The 24,774-nt window shown below is 37.1% G+C and overlaps 2 protein-coding genes across 2 annotated transcripts; one reads left to right on the forward strand and one right to left on the reverse strand.

Moving 5' to 3' along the window:
- Nucleotides 1–719: 719 nt before the first annotated feature.
- LOC107815940 (clathrin light chain 1-like) lies at nucleotides 720–5,297 on the reverse strand. Its single transcript, XM_016641591.2, has 3 exons — nucleotides 4,757–5,297; nucleotides 1,808–1,961; nucleotides 720–1,729 (listed from the first exon to the last, which is right to left on the reverse strand). Exons 1-3 carry the CDS (start codon nucleotides 5,164–5,166, stop codon nucleotides 998–1,000), a joined length of 1,296 nt encoding a protein of 431 aa, XP_016497077.2. The 5' UTR covers nucleotides 5,167–5,297; the 3' UTR covers nucleotides 720–997.
- A 2,374-nt stretch (nucleotides 5,298–7,671) lies between these two features.
- On the forward strand, nucleotides 7,672–11,265 carry LOC107815942 (protein STABILIZED1). Its single transcript, XM_016641592.2, has one exon. The coding sequence runs from the start codon at nucleotides 7,901–7,903 to the stop codon at nucleotides 10,973–10,975; it is 3,075 nt and encodes a 1,024-aa protein (XP_016497078.1). The 5' UTR covers nucleotides 7,672–7,900; the 3' UTR covers nucleotides 10,976–11,265.
- Nucleotides 11,266–24,774: the final 13,509 nt, after the last annotated feature.

A 24,774-nucleotide genomic window follows, 5' to 3' on the forward strand; every position in this document is an offset into this window, starting at 1 on the left:
CCCAAGACCATATAAGGAGTCCAGGAAATCCACATCCCCGATGTGAGACTCAACACCCCCTCACGCCCAGGCCTACAAATTGGAGCATGAACAACATAAATGGGGGCCCAGCCTCGATAATAATAAATTGGGATGGGTCTGACTATGATACCTTGATAAATAGACTCAGACCTAACTCAACTCCAAAAGCTAGCTAATGAAGTGAGGATTGTCCAAGACCATATAAGTAGCCGAGGAAATCCACATCCCACCGATGGGGGACTCAACAAGCTTGACCATCAAAGTAAAATAATGTCAGTAATTCATTTTACAAGACTTTATTTCATTACCATTGGGCCTTTTTAACCTTCTCTTTCCTTGTCTATGAGCAGGTTTAAAGGGTATTATAGTTTAATTAAAATCTGATTTAGGGGTTCTAGATCAAACCATATAGCTTTCTTTGATTATTATTACAACATAGAAGCTTTCTCTAAAACAAAAGGCTAATTAAAATAGCTGTGGTATAAAGAGACTAACTTGCGAGATGCCCCCTTTCTGTTCAAGTAACGTAAAAAGAACAACTTAAAAACTCACAAACTAGACGAATGAAAAGAATGTGTCATGTGTGGATGCGACAGAACGCCGAAGAATGCTCAACCTAAGGTCTGCTGTCTCTTAACCTTAATTAAAAGATTAACTAGCCAGGAAAAACTTCAAAGCACACAAATAGCAAGCTGAAATTCCTGCTACAAAAGCTGCTTCCAATTGTATAAGGAAAAGGGAACAACAAACTCATCCCGGTCGTGCGTCTAAGCAAGGAAAAAAAAAAAAAAAGCCTGAAGCATATCAGGAAGAAAGCCCCTGGCTGCAGAACATATGTCCTCAAAGGCCAGTCGCTCTTATTTGCAACTAGACATAAAGCAACAAGGAAAAAAGAATGAATGAATGATAATAACTCCAGAACAGTGTAATAAGAATTAATTACGCTAGAAGTGAAGAGGTATTACTAGGAACTAGTTTATGCAGTTGAGGCAGAATCACTTTCTGCAGCTTGACCGCCTTCAGCCGAAGCTGGTGTATCGGCCTTTGGTCCTTTTGGAGTACCAACACTAGCAGCAGCGGGAGATCCCTGTTGTGCAGCATCCTTGGCTGGTGAAACAAGCTTATCAATAGCAGCACCTGGAGATCCTTGTTGTGCAACATCCTTGGCTGGTGAAACAACCTTGTCAATAGCAGCAGCTGGAGATCCCTGTTGTGTGGCATTTTCTCCGTTCTTGGCATCATTAGTTTCCTTTCCTATGGGACTTTTCTCATTTTTGGCATCCTTAGCCACCTTTGGGGTCGCGATTTTCTCATTTTTGCCATCCTTAGCCTCCTTTGGTGTGGAAATCTTTTCATTTTTGGCATCCTTTCCTTCCTTCGTGTCCTTGGCATCCTTTCCTTCCTTCGCATCCTTGGCATCCTTTGCTTCCTTTCCATCCTTACCATCCTTGTCTTTCTCAGGAGGAGGTAGCATATGTGGTGGAGGGTTCTGCTTCAGTTTGAGAAAAAGCTGGCGCATTCTAGACAGGTCAGTGGGTTTCCCAGGCTTTGGGCCCTGGATAACTGCAACTGAAGGCTTCCTCTCTTCCTCCTTCTTGCCTCGCCTCTTCTCAATATTAGGGACCTCATGCGGTATAATCTCTGCAATTGCTTTAAAGTATTGTTTGTGAGCTTCTTTGTGAAATTTCTCTTGGTTGGCCAGGTACAACTGCACAAAAGCACATGCATGGTCATTTCCTATCAGTTACTGTTTTTTCATATAAGAAGTTTGAGTGCAAGCAGTTACTTTCTCCCTTTCTCGGTTATTAGCTTTGCTGGACTCACAATTGAGCTTCCGTTTCTCATAAAATGCTCGTATATACTCCTCAGCTTCAGCAATAATCTGATTCCTCATTTCCTTCTCCTTCTTCTCCTTCTCCTCAAGATAAATGGCATTTTGGCTGCACAAAAGAGACAGGAGAGACTATCAGATAGCAAATATGCTTGATCTTGGCAAGCATTGTATGCATGTTAAAGCAATTGGCATCAGTATGCATCTCATGGTGTATATCAAGTAAAATAGCGTAATACGTTCATAAACATTGTAAGAAACCGAATTTGATCCGAATCTCCTTGAGGTCCCAAATGTAGTTCCTCGCTAAATATCCACAACTGAATAAGCAACTGACGAAATTTTGACCAATTAACATCATGTGAAGTGCTAACCATAGAAGTAAGTTAAACATCAGTGTTCTCAGTAAAAAATTATACTTATCATTCATAGCCCGCTGAAAATCTCACCGAATGAAAAAAAAAAGAAAAAGATTCCTACACTGTTATTGATTGTGTTCAAAACTGCTGAAAGTTGAATTATTGAGTTAATTGTGGAAACAGTGTATTAGAGGAGGACACAAAGCTTAGTGACAGGAGAGAAATGAGGGAGGAAAGGAGAGAAATGAGGGAGGAAGCAACTATTCATAATACGTGTACATTTTATCCTAGAAAGGACAGAACAACACAATCACAATCACAATCACAATCATTGATGATGACAATAATAACATTAACCAAGAAAGCAGACCGTCGTCATCTGCCACCCCCCCCCCCCCCAAAAAAAAAAAACAAAAATCACAATCATTGACGATGATAATAACATTGACCAAGAAAACAGACTGTTGTTCAACGCTTAATCGCCAAAAAGGAGAACAACGAGAAAATCAGAGCTGAGTGCAAAACATAGGGAGCTAGATATTTAAATTTCTCTGAAGATCATATACGATAAAGTTAGTCTTCTGCTGTACTACACCAACACCACTACCATACCCTCCTTTTCCTGAACTGACAGAGGTCTTATTGCGATGACTGGCTTCTTGCATACAATGACTGATCCAAAGATGCCCCAGAGACATGCAAAACTCTAGGTACAAATTATTAATATGACATTAGTTTAGTTTAGTAAGCTATTGGCTCTACTTGGAAATCTTTTACTGCAAGTTTTGAAGCTGTCGTTACTTTCTTTTGTTCTCATATCGAGCGGTAAAGAAAATCAATTATGGTAATCACTGCAGATACCATCCAGCAAGTCTCAGAATGATTCTGTGTTTTTAACATCTGGACTGAAAGGAGTTAGCACAAATCAAATTGCTCCTGATGCTTCCTTTCTAATATATCTCTAGAACACCATTACTTATTCTTAACACTTCGTAATAACTAGGTTGAGGTTTACTCATAAAACAGCAGATTTTACAATCTAAACTTCGAAATGACAAAGTCAAATAATTGCCAGTGCATTTTTCTCTTATATCCAATAAAAAAACACAATCACCATTTCAAGTTGATATCTTTGGTAAACTCAGCAGTCCATTGCTCTAATTTTTGAGATTTTGGACGAATGTGACTCAAGAATGAAAAAAGAAGAAATAATTTAAATCCATAGATTCATTAGTCACTGTCTTTCACTTGATTTACTACTGATGTGTCTCATATCAATGTAATAATTCAAATCCACGAAGATGGAAAACAAACTTAATACATTGATTGCAACCTTTGGATTTACTGAGCTAAAAGTAACTGGAATCTCTTAATATATAATGCATGGTTGAGGAATATTTCCTGACAAAGAAACATCATCAAACAGCAAATGCACTTCAGAAGGCCTATTTAAATGTTTTCCTCAGATAATCCTCAAGAACCTAGACACTTTTAACTTCACGTAAAACATATTGCATTGCGAGCAGCATTAATTACCTAGTCTAGTTCCTCTAACCGCATAAAGTCAAATAAATTTGCACCGTCATGCATCTTTAACGATGATATAGCTCCTCAATGAATGATAGATGCTCAGCTATATCATATCAGAATAAAATACCAAAGTGCAACCACGTTATTTATTTCCTAATGCACCTGCAAACTTGAGCTATGTAATCCCGATGCATATCATTTATCAACAGCAAGCGCCCTTGCAGTTTAACCCCATTCATCAGCAGTTATCAACTGAGAAATTGTACCAGTACGAAGGATGAAAAGGACTAAATATACATTGCAGTTAGAGCACACTGGCATATCGTTGCATTATCCATATTCTACATGAGAGGATGTCCAGTGTAAATGCAGCTAATGAAAAGGGGGCTTTACTCTTTAGTATATGGATCTTTTACTGTGTGCATATCTATATATATGACACTAGAATGTTGGGTTTCTAACAACTTGACAGCATCTTCTAGGAGAATCAGGCTCAGAGGCAGATCCAATATTCAGAGGAATTGTTCTATATATATTTATTCAAAGGATTTAAGTTATATACACGGACAATGTAATGAATTTTTTACACCATCAATATAATTTAACATTTTTTCTAGGTTAGTTATTAAATAAAGTTACCTACAATTACATTTTAAGTGACCTTTTACACCATGATTGTGAAGAACTTAAAAACTCTTCTCGAGATACATACACTCCGAATCCTTGACAGCTCATATGCTGGATCCACCTCTTTAATGAGTCCATTTGACTCTTGATTTATTAATTCCACTGTGAGATAAGGTTATATATTTGCCATACAAGGACTCCATAAAACTAAAGGCGTATTAAGGCAATTAAGTCAAGCACAAATCCAAAAAATTTGAAAACCAAAAATGAGAAAAGCTCATCAAACATAATTCAGCATATTTTAGACCCAAAAAAGACGCATACACACTGTAATGGGCAAATGATATGTATCATCTGAAGATCAAAAGTTACAGTTTTGAAAACTGACCGACGCCATTCGCGAAAAGCAGCACCTTCTTCACGCATCTCAGTAGGATCGGGAAGCAACGGTCCATCAGTACCGGAGGAGAAAATGCCATCTGTATCAGTTCCGAGATCATAGGGCTTGGATTGCACATCGGATCCTTGACGATGATCCTCCGATGTTTCAAAAGGTGAACCATGATACTCGTCATTATTCTCCGGCGACTGCATGTTATCATGATGGTAGTAATGTTGCTGCTGTTCGCCGGCGGAGAAATCGTCTATATCAGACGGAACCGGCGGAGGAACACCGCCATCATCGGCGGAGGGAACGTCGAACTCGTAACGCTGGGAATGAACGTCGTAGCCGTCGTAGTTGTGATCGTCAAAGGGACTTGTGGTCGACGGGATCTCTTCACCATCGAAATTCTCCATTGTTGCAAAGTGTTTGAAAAGGTCCCCTGTGAAAATGTGTGTTTCTATTCTATATGCAAATGGAAATGGAAATGCATGTTTGTTTGTTGAGATGGAATGAAACGCAGAGAGCGGTGCACTGTGGAAAAGGTCTCCCCTTTGCTGCTCCTTGAAAATGAAGCATCTGTCCACGTAGATTTTGTCAAGCCTTACGTGTAGTTTAGGTAAAATTTCTTTTTTTTATTAGTAAGTAGTATTTTGAAACGATATAAGTATTTGCAAATTTTACACCTTGGTAGAAATTACTAGAACTTAAGATCAATTGTTCTCTACTTACGTGAATCTATTTAACTAGACACAAAATTTAAAAAAAAATAAAGATTTTTGCGAATTGAAGTATTGTGAGAGGCTAGTTGAGCATCAGAGTCAGTATTATTCTTCATCATTTGTTTAAACATATTCTTAATTCGCCCCATCTCATTGTTGGAAGAGCTTGGACCCTGGGAAGGATAAGGAGAAGATTATTCCTGTTTATGAGAAGATTTTTGATTGGACAATATCATATGTTTGTGTGGTTATAAATTATTACATAAAAGTAATGTGGAAATGATCATTTTTTTTTGCACAGACTAAAAGGAAATAGGTTCACATAAATTAACACGAAGGGAATAGAATTTGATTTGAATAAAGATTTCGAGTGGGACGGGCTTCATAATTTTTTATTAAATTAGTAATTATGTTGCTCAACCACTAGGAGGCATGAGATCAATATATTTAGAATATTTTCTTTAAACCCTTTTCACGATATTGTTACTGCAATACCATATTTGTAGCATGAAAAGTGAAAAGAGTCTTTTCCATTAAGTGCTTATCATTCACATAGCTTAAGTTAGGAAATTATCCTGAATACATCAAATTTTTTTTACTTACGGTTTTAAAATCTTTTAATCATAAGTGAATCCACCATACCGAGCACTTGACAATACAATTGCATTATTCCTTCATATTGCTTCATAATTTAAATAGATCTTTCAGGGTCAAGTATTTCTGTCTTTAAGTCTTCGTCGAGATGATGACGAAGGAAAGTCATACCCTTTGCTTTATCTTGGTTTGATGCTTAATTTTCTTATATAATAGTATTCCCAATGCCTTTAGGTAGGAGGTGAGTTTTAGCATGAAAGACCTATAATAAATAATTTTTTTTAGAGTCTAAGTGTCATAAATTAAAAGGTTTGATAATTTCGACGGAGCGAAACTATCAATAAGACCCAATGGTTAGAGATAACAATAATTATATTAATAAAAATTAAATAATAAAATATTATAAAAAGAATCAGGACAAAGTATTATAAAACTATATAAGGTCACACCAAATACTGTAACAAGGTTACTAATAGAAATTAAGGGTCTAGCCGTCTAGACTAACAGTTATGACCAAAAATATATGTCGTTTCTTTCAACGTGTCCTTGAGCAAAAGATAGGTAATACTTTTATCTTTTCCACAAAGAAACTAAGAATAAGATTAAGAATAGTAAAGTTTTCCAGAAACTATCCTTTGAAGACCAAGTCATTTTTATGTTATGTTTTTTAATACTAACTTAAAAGAAATTGGCTATTTATCATTGTGAAAGTCAACCCATTGTTAAGGGGACTATTTAGTATTATTCATAAATTTAAAATCACAGAATTTTTTTTTTAATTCTTAATTAACCAAATGCTTTTTAACATAGGACAATAAGAAATTGAATTAGCACAAAGTATATAAAATAATACCTGAAACACAAAATGAAACTAAACATCAAAATGGTAGTGAAAGTGGTTAGAAACTTTGTGCTGATAATGTTTTTATAGAATAATAAGAAAAAGGTGAAACAAGAAAAATTTAGAGAGAATTAATACTAGATCTTTTCTTAATGATCTTGCAAATGGCAAGAGAATCTTCCTATTTATAGGAAGAAAATACTCGGTCACCAAATAACTAGTTAGATCCTAACTAAATTAGTCAATTATTAATTAGATTGTCTTCTATTTATATTGGTCTTCAACCAAAACTTGCTCACCAAATATAGTACTATCTCAGTTCCAGGAACCTTTTTTTTTTGTCCGTTTAAAAAAGAATGACCATTTTCTAAATTTGGAAATAATTTAGCTTAAATTTTAAATTCTAGCCTTAATGAGAAGCTTTTATAACCACATAAATACTCTGAACCACTTTTTAACTTGTTTAGGACCACAAATTATAAAAATCTTTATTTTTTCTTAAACTACGTGTCCAGTCAAACAAATTCACATAAATTAAAACGGATGGAGTATAATACATATTTTATAATATATGAATATTCACTTTTAATATTATTTATAATGATGAACATGTAATTGTTCACAACAAATTTAGTACACTAATAAAATAAAAAACAAGTTAAAATACTTACAGCATGGATAACTAAAGGTCAAATGTCTTTGACACCATTCTTTCAATTCTACGCAATAAAAAGTTAAATGCTACTCGTATTAAAAGTATGATAAAATGCACTAATATTCCTTTAACTTTGTCCATTTGTCCTTTAAATTCTTTTTTATGCAAACATAATTTTAAACGATTGAAACATATCGATTTTCCGTTGTTTCTATTTGATAAATAAACTGCCCTTTCCTGCGATCCAAATCAAATTTCCCTTTTCAACAGAATATAGCTACAAATCTTTGTTCTAAATACTGTGTTTTCTGGGTAACCATTTTTGCGCATCAACAGCCATGGTTTTTATCAATCTTCCCGATAACAAAACCCTATTCCTAGACATTAATCCTTGTATAACTTCTCTACAAACCCTAACCCTAAAAATCAATGAAAATTTCCACATCCCAACCACCCAACAGCGTCTTTTTCTTTCCTGCCGGCGGTTACTGAACACCGACGTACGGTTATCCGATCTAGGAATTTTCCCTAATTCGACTCTAACCCTACACGTTCCTCTCCTCGGAGGTATGCAAGCACCCGGGGCACCAAAAGCCCGACTCGATTTCCTAAACACAAGGCCGCCTCCGAATTATGTTGCTGGATTGGGCCGTGGTGCCACGGGTTTCACCACCCGTTCTGATATTGGGCCTGCCCGTGCTGCTCCTGACCTCCCTGATCGTTCAGCTGCTGCTGTTGGTGGCGCTGCACCGGCAGCTGGCGGCGTTGGCCGCGGCCGCGGCAAGGGTGGTGCCGGAGAGGAAGATGAGGAGGATGATAATGAGGAAAAAGGTTACGATGAGAACCAGAAATTCGACGAATTTGAAGGTAATGATGTAGGGCTATTTGCTTCTGCTGAGTATGATGAAGATGATAAAGAAGCTGATGCTATTTGGGAAGCTATTGATCAGAGAATGGATTCGAGGAGGAAAGATAGAAGAGAAGCCAGGTTAAAGGAAGAGATTGAAAAGTATCGAGCGTCTAACCCGAAGATTACTGAACAATTTGCTGATTTGAAGAGGAAACTGTATACATTGTCGAGTGATGAGTGGGATAGTATACCTGAAATCGGGGATTACTCGTTACGAAACAAGAAAAAGAGGTTTGAGAGTTTTGTGCCTGTTCCTGATACACTTTTGGAGAAGGCTAGGCAGGAGAAAGAGCATGTAAGTGCATTGGATCCGAGGAGCAGGATAGTTGGTGGCATGGATACGCCTTCCGCTCAGACGCCCGTTGCTGATTTGACTGCCGTGGGTGAAGGGAGAGGAACCGTGTTATCGGTGAGGTTGGATAGGATTTTGGATTCGGTTACTGGGCAAACGGTTGTGGATCCTAAGGGATACTTGACTGATTTGAAGAGCATGAAGATTACTAGCGATGCTGAGATTTCGGATATAAAGAAGGCTAGGTTGTTGCTTAAGTCAGTTACTCAGACAAATCCGAAGCATCCTCCTGGTTGGATAGCAGCTGCTAGACTGGAGGAGGTTGCGGGAAAGATGCAGGTAGCGAGGCAGTTGATAATGAAAGGTTGTGAAGAGTGTCCTAAGAATGAGGATGTTTGGTTGGAGGCGTGTCGTTTGGCAAGCCCTCTTGAGGCCAAGGCAGTGATTGCTCAAGGTGTTAAAGCAAATCCTAATTCAGTGAAATTGTGGATGCAGGCCTCGAAGTTGGAGGAAGATACAGCGAATAAGAGCCGTGTGTTGAGGAAAGGTCTAGAGCATATCCCCGATTCGGTGAGGTTGTGGAAAGCTGTTGTGGAGTTGGCTAATGAGGAAGATGCTAGACTTTTGCTTCAGAGGGCGGTGGAATGCTGTCCATTGCATGTGGAACTGTGGCTTGCTCTTGCTAAGTTGGAAACTTATGAAAGCGCAAAGAAGGTACTTAACAAGGCTAGAGAAAAGCTTCCTAAGGAGCCTGCCATCTGGATCACTGCAGCTAGGCTGGAAGAAGCCAATGGGAATACTGCTTCTGTTGGGAAAATTATTGAAAGGGCAATCAGGGCTTTGCAGAGAGAAGGTTTGGAGATTGACAGGGAGGCTTGGATGAAGGAGGCCGAAGGATGTGAAAGAGCCGGTTCTCTTGGGACTTGCCAGGCTATAATAAATAACACTGTTGGGATTGGTGTCGAGGAAGAAGATAGGAAGAGGACCTGGGTTGCTGATGCTGAGGAGTGCAAGAAAAGGGGTTCCATCGAAACGGCAAAATACATTTATGCACATGCTCTTACTGTATTTAGAACTAAGAAAAGCATCTGGCTTAAAGCAGCACAGCTCGAGAAAAGCCATGGCACAAGGGAATCACTTGATGCATTGCTTCGAAAAGCAGTTACTTACATTCCAAAGGCTGAGGTTCTATGGTTGATGGGTGCGAAGGAGAAGTGGCTTGCTGGTGATGTTCCTGCAGCTCGAGCAATTCTGGAGGAAGCATTTGCTGCAATTCCTGATTCTGAGGAGATATGGCTTGCTGCTTTCAAGCTCGAGTTTGAGAACCGTGAGACAGAGAGGGCGAGGAAGCTTCTTGCTAAGGCACGTGAAAGGGGAGGCTTGGAACGGGTCTGGATGAAGTCAGCCATTGTGGAGAGAGAGCTCGGGAATGTGGACGAGGAGAGGAGATTGCTGGATGACGCATTGAGGCGCTTCCCCTCATTTTTTAAACTTTGGTTGATGTTGGGACAGTTGGAAGAGAGACTTGGTAATTCTGACAAGGCAAAGGATGCCTATGAGTCTGGCATTAAGAATTGTCCCAATTGTATACCCCTTTGGCTGTCCCTTGCGTCTCTAGATGAGAAGATGAATGGTCTGAGCAAAGCTCGAGCAGTTCTGACCATGGCCAGGAAGAAGAATCCTCAGAACTCTGAGCTATGGCTTGCAGCTGTGCGAGCTGAAGCTAGGCATGCATACAAAAGGGAAGCTGATGTGCTGATGGCTAAAGCATTGCAGGAGTGCCCCAACAGCGGCATTCTATGGGCTGCGTCAATTGAGATGGCGCCTCGGCCTCAAAGAAAAACTAAGAGCTCTGATGCTCTAAAGAAATGTGATCATGATCCGCATGTTATTGTTGCTGTGGCTAAGCTGTTTTGGCAGGAGAGGAAAGTAGACAAAGCAAGAAATTGGTTCAACAGGGCAGTGACCCTTGCACCAGATATTGGTGATTTCTGGGCATTGTACTTGAAATTCGAACAGCAGCATGGAACAGAGGAGCAGAGGAATGATGTATTGAAAAGGTGCATTGCTGCAGAGCCGAAGCATGGGGAAAAATGGCAAGCTACAGCCAAGGCCGTAGAGAACTCTCATGAACCAACAGAAAGCATATTGAAGAAGGTGGTAGCCACATTAAAGAAGGAGGAGAATTTGGCTGAAAATAACCACAACTAATCAGCTGTAGTGTGAGAGTCTCTGTACTTGATAATCTTAGAGAGATTTATAGGTTAGAGACAGTAGTTACAACATCCTTGCTTGAGTTGCTTCAAAGTATTGTATCTTGGTTGTGTTTGTCACCTTATGTGAGCTTAATGTTGCAATTTTCCATTCCTCGTATTATTATAAAGTCAGCAGGGATGTTTCTCATATTGTTCTCAAGGTTATGTTTCTTGTTATATTTTATTTTAGAGACAAATGTTATGATTCCCTTTAAAAGGTTTAGTCAATGTTCTTTTTTTCCTCTATTATCTTATGTACCTTTTTCTTTCATACGCTTTTTTATATTTTATCAAAAATCTCATATACCTTTTATGTATGTCTTGTTTTTCACTTGTGACATTTGAGTTAATTAAGTTCAAGGCATGTTTAAAAGCTATGCGTGGATGTGCGCATACCTATTATATTGACATATATAGTAGAGAGATGAGATGGAGTCAGCTTATCTCTTAACAAAAGAGATCTCTTTTTTTAGTACAACCATTTGATGGGTTAATTATGTCTTGTAGTGTTGGTGAAATGTTATTCATGATTATCAGAGACAGAGACAAAGAAGACCTTTTGTTTCTATGCTTTTTGAGACAATACCATACCGAAAGAACTCGCTAAATTGACTAGGACTGGGTAGCTTTTTGTTTTTCTTGTTCTTTCTACGGACATTTTCAGCAGTGAGACCTTTCTGGAAATTGAACTGTTCTCACACATTGCATTCTGAATCCATGACAATTTAGTTACCATGTGTAAATTTTAGTTCTGACAATTACATTTTTCATGTTCTTTTGATATTCGTTGTCCTAAAATTTTCATGTGTAATGTCAAGCATGCAGGAAATCTTGTTAGTCTGTGTTAAGAAGTACTTTTGAAGTTCTGCCCGTGCTCTATATAAGTTCATTGTTTGAAGTTCGTTTTACAAGATTCATTAATCAGAATCCTCTATTGGCTTACGTAATGATGTCAGATATTTACTTTCAGATGTTGTCAGAGTTTAAACCTTCAGTTTACTGTGGCAAAAAGCGAATACTTGAAAAGACAATGATGATTTTACTCCTCTGAAGGACGTGTAAACATGAGGTAAGTTCTGTTGCATGAAAAACGAATCCAGGTTCTCCCAAAAATACATCTTTTACTTCTCGTTTATAGCTTTAATGAGAGAACTTCCCAATATGATGCTTCTATTGTTCCTCGCCTGAGTTTATCATGGTAACTTGTGCAGTTGTCTTCCACCCCAGTTCTAAATCAGAGGTATAAACTCTCAAGTGTATTTTCTTGTGCCCGATATATTATCATAAAGCTGAACACTAGTTGACTATTTAGCTAGTTCGCCCGAGAAATCTCATTTTCTTATCCTTTCTGTGTCTTGCAGCTAGAGCAGCATTTTGAACCTTCCCGAATTCATTCGTTATCAGCAGCTTCTTCAAAAGTAACTTCTTTCTTTTTTATCCTCAAGCAGCAAGTGTTAGTAATTCATGTTTTCTGCAAAAGAATGGAAAAGGATAACTACTAGATTACCTTCATAGGAAAAGGAAACTACCAAACACAGGCTTCAATTGGTTTACTTTTGTTTCATCAATATTTGCTGGCTACTCTTTGGACTTTGGTAACTTAATGAACAACTAAAATGACTATAATCTTCTCAATAGCCATGTTGTATTCCTGGTCTTACTTTTTCCTATATACTATGAGGAGCCAATTGTTTTCGTTTTCGGTTCTCGCTTAGAATCTGTGGTGCTCTACATCAATCAATCACAGCTGCACTGGAGTTCCACTGCTTAGTAGTACTAGATTTGATTACTAATTTGTTGTGTGTTGGTTGAAGACCACAGAGTCCAACAGCTTTTTACCATTGGGTGTTGTAGAAATTCAAGAAAGATGGTATGGAAAACTATTTTTCTATTTGTCGTGTCATATGTACAGTGCTATTCCTATATTTATACAAAGAAAGAACTATGACAGTTGGCTACAATTTGTGTGTATGTGTCCTCGTCAGTGGCCTTCACTTTAAGAGGAATAAAAGGAATTTGATATTCTAAAGTTGAACATATTTCCACTGTCTCCTCCACTTTGAGCCTCTGTCTGAACACTACGACTTGTCGGGGCCGAAGTAATTTTTCCGGCAACACCCCCCCTCAAGTTCAGACCCCAAATCGGACTCCCAACTTGCCCATAAAAGAACGGTGAAGCCGCCCGGAGAGGGCTTTTGTGAAGATATCAACGATATGAGATGAAGATGGAACAAAAGATAGAGAAATCAATCTATCCAACAATTTTTCACGAATGAAATGGCAGTCAAGCTCGATATGCTTAGTTCGTTCGTGAAAGACAGGATTTTTTTGCTATATGAATTGCTGCTTGATTATCACAGTGCAAAGTCACGGGCAAAAATGGAGGAATAGTGAGATCTTGAAGAAGACGAACTACCCAGGCAATTTCAGCCACCAATCGACGCATTGATCTATACTCCGCTTCGGCCGAGGAAAGGGCAACAATCTGTTGCTTTTTCGATTTCCATGAAATTGGAGAACCGCCCATGTTTAAGAAAAATCCACTAACCAAACGCCGGGAATCAGAACAAGCAGCCCAATCGGAATCACAATAGACAACAAGCTGAAAAGAAGAATCTGGAGACATAAAAAGTCCAAGCCCTGGATCTTTACACAAGTATCACAGAGTATGCAGCGCTGTCTGATAATGCCCAGTACAAGGCATTTTCATGTATTGACTAAGTGTCTGCATAGCAAAAGCGAGATTCGGCCGTGTATTAGTTAAAAAATTGAGCTTGCCAATCAATCGACGATAAATTGTAGGATCAGAAAGGGGAGTTCCGCACTCAGAAGAGAGCTTAAGAGATGGATCAAGAGGAAAAGAAGCATGTCTGGAACCAAGCAATCAAACTCAGTGAGGATGTCTAGAGCATATTTCTGTTGTGTAACCACTAATCCATTGTTTTCGCGTACAAGTTCTAATCCCAAAAAATAATGCGCCTCACCCAAATCTTTGATTTTGAATTCAGTGTTCAAGAAATGTTTAATGTCTGTAACTTCTTTGGCATTGTTCCCAGTAATTAAGATATCGTCATAAACTGCAAGTATAGTGACCAATTCGCCAGAGATCTTAAAAAAGAGGGAATAGTCATTAAGTGATGACTTGAAACCCCTTGTACCTAAAGCAGCAGATAAACGAACGTACCATTGACGAGATGCTTGTTTAAGACCATACAACGACTTGCGTAGTCTACAAACAAGAGAAGTAGATGGAGGAGTTAAACTTGGAGGGAAGCGCATGTAAACTTCTTCATCCAAATCGCCATGTAAGAAGGCGTTGTTGACATACAGCTGGTATAATTTCTAATTTCTTTTCACTGCAATGGTAAGAATACATCGAATCGTTGTCATTTTTACTACTGGCGAGAACGTTTTTGTATAATCCAAACCTTTCCTTTGTGTATCCCCTCTGATAAGAAGACGTGCTTTTAATCTTTCCAAGGATCCATCTGACTTTAACTTCACTTTTTATATCCATTTGTAGGGCAAAGCCCTTTTTCCTTCAGGCAAAGCAACAATGTCCCAAGTGCGATTGGATTGCAGGGCGTCAAGTTCTTTTTCCATAGCAAGTTGCCAAACTGAATCCTTGGCTGCCTGATGGTAAGAAGTAGGTTCTTATATTTGACATATAAAATTTATCATTGTCTGATTATCTTCTGTTAGGGCAGAAAAAGCAAAAGAATGTATGGAAGTAAAGGGGGATTAGGAAAAAAAGTAGAATACGCAGTATTACAAATATAATCTGACAAATAGACTGGTTGGTGATGCTGTCTTTGTGATCGTCGCAAGACTGGCCCTGGTGGGGAGGGTAAGGCTTATGTTGGAGGTGTAGTTTGAACTGAGGAAGGGGATACAATAAGACTAGACAGAGGGATACGAGAGGAACTAGGACAGGAATGAGATGATGATTGTTGAACATGTGAACTACGAGAGTAAGTATGCTGAGGCTGTGGGGTAACAAAATTAGGAGTAGAAGACTCATGAGTAGGGAGGAAGCTGGCATGAAATAATTTAGACATTGGAGTGGAAAAGGAGAAAGGAAAAATAGTTTCAGCAAATCTCACATCCCTAGAAACAATGACCTGATTAGAGAGTAAATTTAGAATCCTATACCCTTTCTTCCCAAATGGATATCCAAGAAAAATACCAGGGATTACTCTAGGATCAAGCTTATCCCTATGTCGAGACAAGGTAGAACTAAAATATAAACATCCAAAAGGCCTAAGAGAGTGATAATCTGGTTGTTTATCAAAAAGAACCTGATATGGTGATCTATTTTGAAGTACCTTAGATGGAAACCTGTTTATCAAGTATGTGGCAGTCAACAAAGAGTCCCCCAAAATTTCTTAGGGGCATGTGATTGGAAAAGAAGGGCTCTACAGATTTTCAAAAGGTGCCTATGTTTGCACTCTACAACACCATTTTGTTGTGGTGTTGCAACACAAGAGGTTTGATGGATTATGCCTTGTGAGGAGAAGAAGTCTTTAGGAATTTGTCCTGTACCTAACTCAAAAGTATTATCAGATCTTATAACTTTAACCTTAGCAGAAAACTGTCTTTCAATAAGTGCTAAGAAGGATTTTAATGTGGGAAATGCACTGGATTTAGTATTGAGAAGAAATGTCCAAGTGCTTCTGGAGAAATCATCAACAATTGTGAGAAAATACTTCTCCCCTTTGTAAGTAGGAGTTTTATATGGTCCCCATGTGTCTATATGAATCAAATCAAAATATTTTTTGGATATGATAGTGCTAATGGGAAAAAGGGAGTTTAGATTGTCTGGCTAAAGGACAAATGGTACAGGGGAATTCTTTCTTTTCTGTGAACTTTATAGGTAATCCTTTTATATATTTTATTGCATGAAAGGGAAAATGTCCCAGTCTATTATGCCACAAACTCTCCAATTCAGTAATACTTTTATTATTACTGAAATTTTCATGACAAAACAGGAATAACATAACTTTGAAGACTTAGGCACAAGGGCCTTTGACAAACAGAAACAGGAAAAGAAACAGACTCTAAACAACTTGACTTGGACAGCTGGTTGGAAGAAGACACTGGAGTAATGTTTTTGACATGTGTGGCTTAGATCTGAAGACAGTTATTTTGCACCAGGTAAAGACTAGTAGAGGCATCACCAAAAACTCGCCCCCTCCTCAAGGAAGGGACCTGTAAATAACAACCAATTTTATCAAAATGTCAGACTACAATTGAATTGCTCACATAGTTTCTTGACTGAAAGAAGGTTATGCTTGAATGTTGGAACATGGAGCACATTATGAAGCACAACACCAGGAGACAATTGAAGCTTTCCTATACAAGTAACTTTTATTTTATATGAATTAGGTAAATTAACTGATATAAGTATTTTAAGTACTACGACATCATGTAACAGGGATTCATTAAAAGTCGTGTGTTGTGTAGTACCAGAGTCAATTATCTAAGGAACTCTAGGAATACTAGAAAAAAATGAAGTGAAAGTGTGGTAGTTAACTTCAATACCAGTCAAGTTTGCACTTGCAGTGGGTTCAGAAGTTGAGGCAATAGAACCACCTCCTTGCATAGATTGGAATAATTGAATCAACTTGTCACATTGCTCCTTAGAGAACCCTTGGCTAGTAACCATATTTGAGACTGCATTTCCTCTAATTCTTGAGGTGAGAGATTCATCAACTTCTCCAACATTTGCTTGTTGGTTTCCAAAACTTTCCCTGTTCTGCCTGTTTATCTTGAAGTTTTGAGGATATCCTACTAATTTATAGCACTGCTCTTTTTCATGATCTGTTTTCTTGCAATATCTGCAATATAAATCATTTTTTCTTGCTGGATAGTGACTTGCTCCTTTAGTTTCCATAACTTTCTTTTTTGGAGTCCATTTTTCCCAGTCATGAAAGCAGAAGAGTCATTAGGAATTTGATGAGTAGAATGTACCTCTCTTTGTGACTCCTGATGCAAAATGATAGAGTAAGCCTGTGCTGTGGTAGGGAGAGGCTTCATCATCAACACATTTCCTTTGACTGCGTTGTAGGTCTCATTTAGCCCCATCAAAAATTGTATTAATTTCTGATCCTCAAGCATCTTGTGATTGTGCTCCTTAGCTCCACAACTGCACTCACAACTACATGTCATGAAAGTATTGAGTTCTTTCAGTTGGTCCTAGATCCTTTTCAGTTTGGTAAAATAAGCAGCTACATCACTAGTTTCTTGATTGATATTGTTCATCTCTCTTTGAAGCTGAAATAGCTTTGTACCATCAGCTTGTCCATACCTTTCCTCTAGTTCATTCCATAGATCTGCAGCTGTCTGTGAGTAAATAACACTCGCAGCTATTTCTTTACTTAGAGAATTAAGTAGCCATATTATTACCATGTCATTGCAACGTGTCCATTGAACTAATAGAGATGAATCTTTCTTTGGCATTGCACAGGTTCCATTGATGAATCCCAATTTATTTTTGGCAGATAAAGAGATAAGGACTCCTCTTCTCTAATTTCCATAGCTGGTCCCATCAAAGATAGTATTGATGAGATTCATACCAGGAGAATCAGAGGAGGAGGGGAAATAAGGATGTGAGACATCAATATCAGTTTTGGATTTGGAAGACTGTTCTTAAGTACCCATTCTGTAGGTGTTCAAAGAAAAGAAATGAAAAGATATTTGGAATGTAAAATTGAAAGAAAATCAGTGAGGTATTGCTCTGATACCATGTAGAAATTCAAGAAAGATGGTATGAAAAATTATTTTTCTATTTGTCGTGTCATATGTACAGTGCTATTCCTATATTTATACAAAGAAAGAACCATGACAGTTGGCTACAATTTGTGTGTATGTATCCTCATCAGTGACCTTCACTTTAAGAGGAATAAAAGGAGTTTGATATTCTAAAGTTGAACATATTCAGACATATCCTATGTCCCACTGTCTCCTCCACTTTGAGCCTCTGTATGAATACTACGACTTGTCGGGGCCGAAGTAATTTTTTCGGCAACAGGTGTCTGCACTGCATGCATGGTATTATCAAGAGAACGGGGTGTGATGGGATGTCAACACCAATTTTACAGGGAATGCATAGATAAATCAATGAGACTGGGGGTATGTAATGCATAAAGTCAGTGTTGCGATTCAGCTAGTCATTAGAAGCCAAGGATTACCTGAAAACTACTCTGGATTTTACTTATAATTGTGCTTTCACAGGAATAATGAATACCCTGCTTGCCGCACACATAGTGCTAGTCGTTGGTCATTGAGAGATTATCCTAGATTTGATACCTTAATTGAGGCAATATATCCGGACACTGAGAAGTACAATGAGAAGGTATTTCCTTAATTAATACTAGCATTCATAACCGCGCGTTGCGCGGAGAATTTTAGGACTAAGTATCAAAAAGAGTGACACCATAACTATCCAAATTCTACTATTTTTCTTGAATTACAATTTTGTTATTTAAGTAATTGATTAAATTGAAATACAAAATTCAAGATAAAGTTTGTATTTAAAAATATTTATCATCCTTTTATTTTCTTCATGAAATAGTAGATAATATTATTATATAAACCCGTCAACTGATAAATATTATCGCAACATTATAAAAACAGATGAGTTATATATAATTAATAGGTCAAAAAATTGCATGATTTGATAGATACCGACTTTTTGCATTATAGGTCAAAAAGTAGTAGAATTTGGCGGGTATAAAAACAGATGAGTTATATCAAAAAGATGACTTTTTGATAGATACCAACTTTTTGACCCACATCTTTTATAAAAATAAAAAATAATAATAAAAAAAAAACTATTGTCATTAACTCTATCACCAACATCTTCTTAATTGAAAACCTATTATTCTTAAAATTTTTATTTGATCCAACTATGCCAACAGAATTCAGCATTCTCATAAATGGTTATAATTGTTATCTATCAATATAAAATTTGATTTTTATATTTTTTACTATGTTGCTTGTAATTATTTTAAATTCAAATTAAACTTTTCTTCTATGTTTAAATTCAAATTCAAAAATAGTAACTAATTATTAACAACACATAGTGCATAATTTGTTTTTTTTTTTTAAATTTATATTTAAAAAAAAACTAATTATTACCTAACTTAACTAATTTTGTCCTAACATTGTCAAGTGGCTTTTTATTATGTTGCCACTTGGCTTACTATGATGTCTTTGCCTCTCCTATTAAATATAGATATTGATAGAAGATAGATTGTGCAACTTAATGAACCCCTCCCCGCTTTTAAAATGGAAAAAGAAGGGACACTACGGGAAAAAAGAAGAAATAAAAAACCACTAGAGGCCTCTATTCCTTTCCTCTTCTGTTTTTGATGGAACTTGTCTGCTACATTTTGGAATATCTTGTTTTCTTGAAGAGAAACGGGCACTCAATGAGCAGGTCAGTTAAAGAAGCACCTGAATTCCTCATTCTTGAATGGACATGTATTTGTTTGCATTTTTTTAGTTCTTGATTTCTGTCTATTCTCTTTTGTTTACAGCTGTCATATATACGCCTCAAAAAGTCAAAGTTGTTATTGGAACAGAATTGTGATGATCCAAAATGTCATCTTTAAATTTAAAAAGTAATTCTGTGTTCTAAAACCTCGAAAATCACCATGTATCATTCCTCGACTTGCATGCGCAGTCCGTAAAATTTTCCGGAAAGTTTTCATGTGAAAAACAGATTAAAATGTGAAATAAATCTTTAAAACTCAACTGAGTTGACTTTGGTCAACGGTTTTAGCAAACGGACCCGGATCAATATTTTGACAATTCTGATAGGTCCGTATCGTGATTTGGGACTTGGCTGTATGCCCGGAATCGAATTCCGAGGTCCCTAACCCGAGATATGGAATTTTGATGAAAAATTAAAAGTTTGAAAGTTTAATGATTTTTAAGAAATTACTGATGTTGGATTTATTGATCTCGGGTTCGTATTTTGGTTCCAGAGCCCGGTATAGGTCCACTATAATATTTATGACTTGTCTGCCGAATTTGGTGAGAATCGGAGTTGATTTGACGTGATTCGGACGTCCGGTTGTAAAAATATAAGTTTTAAAACTTTCTTGAAAATTTCCTTTGATTTGGTGTCCGATTCGTAATTTTAGGTATTATTTTGGCGATTTAATCGCGCGAACAAGTTCGTATGATATTTTAGGACTTGTATGCACGTTTGGTTTGGAACCCCGAGGGCTCGGGTGAGTTTCAGATAGGCTACGGGATGATTTTGAACTTAGAAAATCTAGTTTTTGAGCTTCTGCTATCATCTGGTGCATTGTGATTCGCGATCGCGAAGAGTAAATTGTAAGTAGTGAGTTTTACCCTTCGTGTTCGCGAAGATAGGCACGCGATCACGGAAGGTAAACTCCTAGTGCACTGCGAACGCAAGGGACCAGATGCGATCGCGTAGAAGGATGGTGAAGGCAGGAGCTAGGCACGTCAATTGTGCTCCGCGATCGCATGAGCATTTACGCGATCGCGTAAGGCTGGAAAAATGTACTCCGCGATAACATGAGCATTTACGCGATCGCGTAGAGTTAAAAGTCTGGGCAGCCAAAATGTGCTTCGCGATCGCGAAGCCATTCCCGTGATCACGAAGAGTAAAATGAACCTGGGCAAAAGTTGTTCTACGCGATCGCGAACGAATTTCCGCGATCGCGATGAGTAAAAATCCCAGAAACAGAACTTAAGTTCTGGAAATGGGGTTTCGACCCATTTTCAACTCTTTTCCATTTTTGAGCTCGGGTAAGGCGATTCTTGGGCGATTTTCACGAAAAAATATTGGGGTAAGTGTTCCTTATCCTATATTGATTATATTTCATGATCTCATACTCATTTATATCATGAATCCGTGAATTTATGGAAGAAAAATCAGATATTTATAAAATCTTTCAAAAACGAAAAATTAAGATTTGAAGGTCCATTTGATATCGGAATTGGACAATTTTTATATGGTTGAACTCGTAGCGGAACGGGTGTTCGGATTTCGCGAGTTTTTTCGGGATTTGAGATGTGGGTTCCACTGTCGAATATTTAAATAAATTTCGGATTTTTTATCCGAAAAATTTATAAATTCATATGGAATTAATTCCTATGATTAGTATTGAATATATCGAATTATTTGTGAATAGATTTGAAGCTTTCAGAGGCAAATTTAAAAGGAAAAGTTGTGGTTGAATAATTGATTGGACTTTGCAAAGCAATGTAAGTGTCGTGGTTAACCTTTACTTGAGGGAATAGAACCCTTAAATTATTTGTTATGTGAATTGCATGTGAACGACGTATAGGCGAGGTGACGAGTGTGTATACGTCGACAAATTAATTGTTTGCCTACTTACTTGAAAAATCATAAATTATTTTAAATCATAAATTAATTATTATAATAATTATTTCTCTCCTATTCTTTATCAAATATTAATTCTTGAATTTCTGCATTAATTGTTACATGCTATTTGAATTATGTGTTTTAATTGTTATTTGACATTTAGCATATTAAATATTAAACTGCCTATTTTCTCCCTGATTTTTATAATAATTTGCTATTTGTCATTGTTTGTTTCATAATTAAATCATAATTATTGTATGCTTGTTGTCTTATAATTTTATATTAATTGTTGCATTTAGTGTGGAAATTTCTTCTATAAGAATTGATTGAATGGATATATTGGAGGATCGGGTTGCACGCCGTAACAGACTTATTAAAAAATTCATATTGGAGGATCGGGGTGCACGCCGCAACAGACTTATTAAAAGTCAATATTGGGGGATCGGATTGCACGCCGCAATAGACTTATTGGAAAGTCAATATTGGGGAATCGGATTGCACGCCGCAACAGACTTATTTAAAAGTCTATATATATACTTGATTGAAATAAATATATGACAGACTTGACTAAAAGGAAAATATTGGGAGAGCGGGTTGCACAATGTAACCGAATTGAATGTGAATATATTGTGAGAGCGGGTTGCACGCTGCAACAGAATTGGTTGAAATAATAATGGATTATGACTGCTGAGTTGACTTCAATTATTATAAATGAGTTACCTGATTTATTTCTATTATTTGTTGTTGTTATTAATACTGCGTACAGGTTAATGTAAGTGAACCGTCTTAGCCTCGTCACTACTTCGTCGAGGTTAGGCTCATCACTTACCAGTACATGGGATCGGTTGTACTGATACTACACTCTGCACTTCTTGTGCACATTTTGGAGTTGGTTCCAGCGGCGTACCATAGACTTACTCGGATTTCAGCTACCAGAGGAGACTCGAGGTATAACTACATGGCGTCCGCAGTTCTGAAATCTCCGTCTATTTTACTTTAGCTGTGTGCTTATTTCCAGACAGCTTTATTTTATTCAGACCTTTATTTGTATTTATTCTAGAAGCTCGTGCACTTGTGACACCAATTCTGGGATGGTATTTAGACACCGCTGTTTTTATGGATTATTTCACTATATTTTAAATTTTGTTTCCGCATTTGTTTCTTGATTATTAATTATTTAAAAATTATTTAAAAATTGGTTAATATTATTCTAACGTTGGCTTGCCTAGCAAGTAAAATGTTAGGCGTTATTACAGTTCGAAGATGGGAATTTCGGAGCGTGATAAGCACACATATAGGTCCATACATGATATATTCTCAATGAAATGGAGGATTGTTTTACAATTGTTTGTGAAACATTTGTCCTCAGGTGTGATAATATGCATATCTCATAGTCTAATTCATATTTAGTAGATTATAAATAACTGTGAACATAAACTGTTAATTGCAATGGACGTAGATATATATTTAACGTTTCTTTCATGATTGACGCTTCACAATATGTTTTGGGGGCTAGACATATAGGCAGTCGACCCAAAATCCATTAATTTCACGACTCAATTTCACCTATAGATCGTGATGGCGCCCAACACTACAATTAGACAAGCCAACTAATAAATTAAGACACCAAATTCTAATAAATTTGAATCCAAGAAAAATAATAAGACACCAAATTCTACCAATGTGTGTGCCAAGACATGGTGTCATAAGTGTATGAGCATCTAGTAGATTATACAAAACTCCAAATACTGTCTGAAATAAAAATAGACAGAATAAAAAATACAAGAAAAGGCACTGGTAACTACAGGTCGGCTCAGAAAGGTAGCTCACCACTACGCCCCTAGATATCGAGGATGTGCGATGATAGGTCCTCCACTAGTATCTGTCTCAGATCCTACACTAAAAGTACAGCAAGTGTAGCATGAGTACGTAAACAGCGTGTACCCAGTAAGTATCAAGCCTAATCTCGAAGTGGTAGAGACGAGATGGCCGACTTTGACACTCACTACAGGTCAACAATAATAAATGAAATAAATTATAATTATTCAAATCAGCATGATTAACAGAGTTAACAATAATTTTATTCAATTAGCAGAAATAATAAAAATCCTTCAAATGCTACAATTTCCAATCTATTAATTAAATCCTTCAATTTCAATAAAAATTCCAATTTATCAAATAGCTTTACAAGTTGCAATTCAATTTCAATAAATTTCCAATTTATCAAATAGCTTTACAAACTGCAATAAACTGTCCAAGTATCGTGTAATTATTATTATTATTAAGCACAATTTCAGCTGAGGTCGTACGACCCGATCCAGAATTTCATGTACACTGCCGAGAGACGTGCGACACGATCCATAGATGCATCTATCCTGCCGAGGCGTTCGGCCCGCTCCACAAGAAAGGAGGACATTTTCTCATGTACCTCCGGAATGAGAGTATATTTATTATAAGATAAATTCAGGAGGAAGAACAATTTCTCTTAACAATTAATTAATTTAAACAGAAAATTTAAGCATATGAGATTTTCATCCTTTAATATCTTCCCTAACAATTCACAATATATATATATATATATCAAATAATTTAATTAAGTAAAGACTACAATTTACACAAGAATACAATTTACACAAGTAATTCATGCTTTGAGTCCTAAACTACCCGGATTTTAGCATTAATAGTAGCTACGCAAAGACTCTCGTCACCTCGTGCGTACGTAGCCCCCACAATTAGCAACAATTATTACTTTAATTACCTATGCGGTAATTTCTCCCTCACAAGATTAGACAAGAGACTTACTTCAATTTGCTTCAATTTAATCCACTAGAAGGCCCTTTCCTCGATTATCCAACTTTGATTGGCTCGAATCTAACCAAAAATAATTTGATACAATCACTAAAATTTATAGAAATCAATTCTATAAGAAAATACTACATTTTCAATAAAAATCCCGAAATTAATTAAAAATTCGTCTGTAGGACCCACGTCTCGGAATCCAACAAAAGTTACGAAATTCGACAACCCATTCAATTACGAGTCCAACCATACCAGTTTTACTCAAATCCGACTCCAAATCGATACCGAAATCTGAAAAATTCGTTTCTTTGAGATTTCTAAAAATTTCCCAAATTTCAATCTCAAAACACTAATTAAATGATGAGAACAATGATATGTTTGTGTTTATAGACCAAATCCAAGTTAGAATCACTTACCCCAATGTCTTTTCCTTGAAAATCTATCAAAAATCGCCTCTGCTCAAGCTCCAATTTGTTAAAAATGGCGAATGGGACGAATGCCCTCTTTTATAATTCTGCCCAGGCAGCCCTCGATCCTCGGCCTCGATCGTGACCTCGATCCTCGGCCTTGATCGTGGTTCGATCGTGGCC

The sequence above is a fragment of the Nicotiana tabacum genome, chromosome 2, assembly GCF_000715075.1.
Source record: "Nicotiana tabacum cultivar K326 chromosome 2, ASM71507v2, whole genome shotgun sequence".
In the NCBI taxonomy this organism is placed as follows: Eukaryota; Viridiplantae; Streptophyta; class Magnoliopsida; order Solanales; family Solanaceae; genus Nicotiana; species Nicotiana tabacum.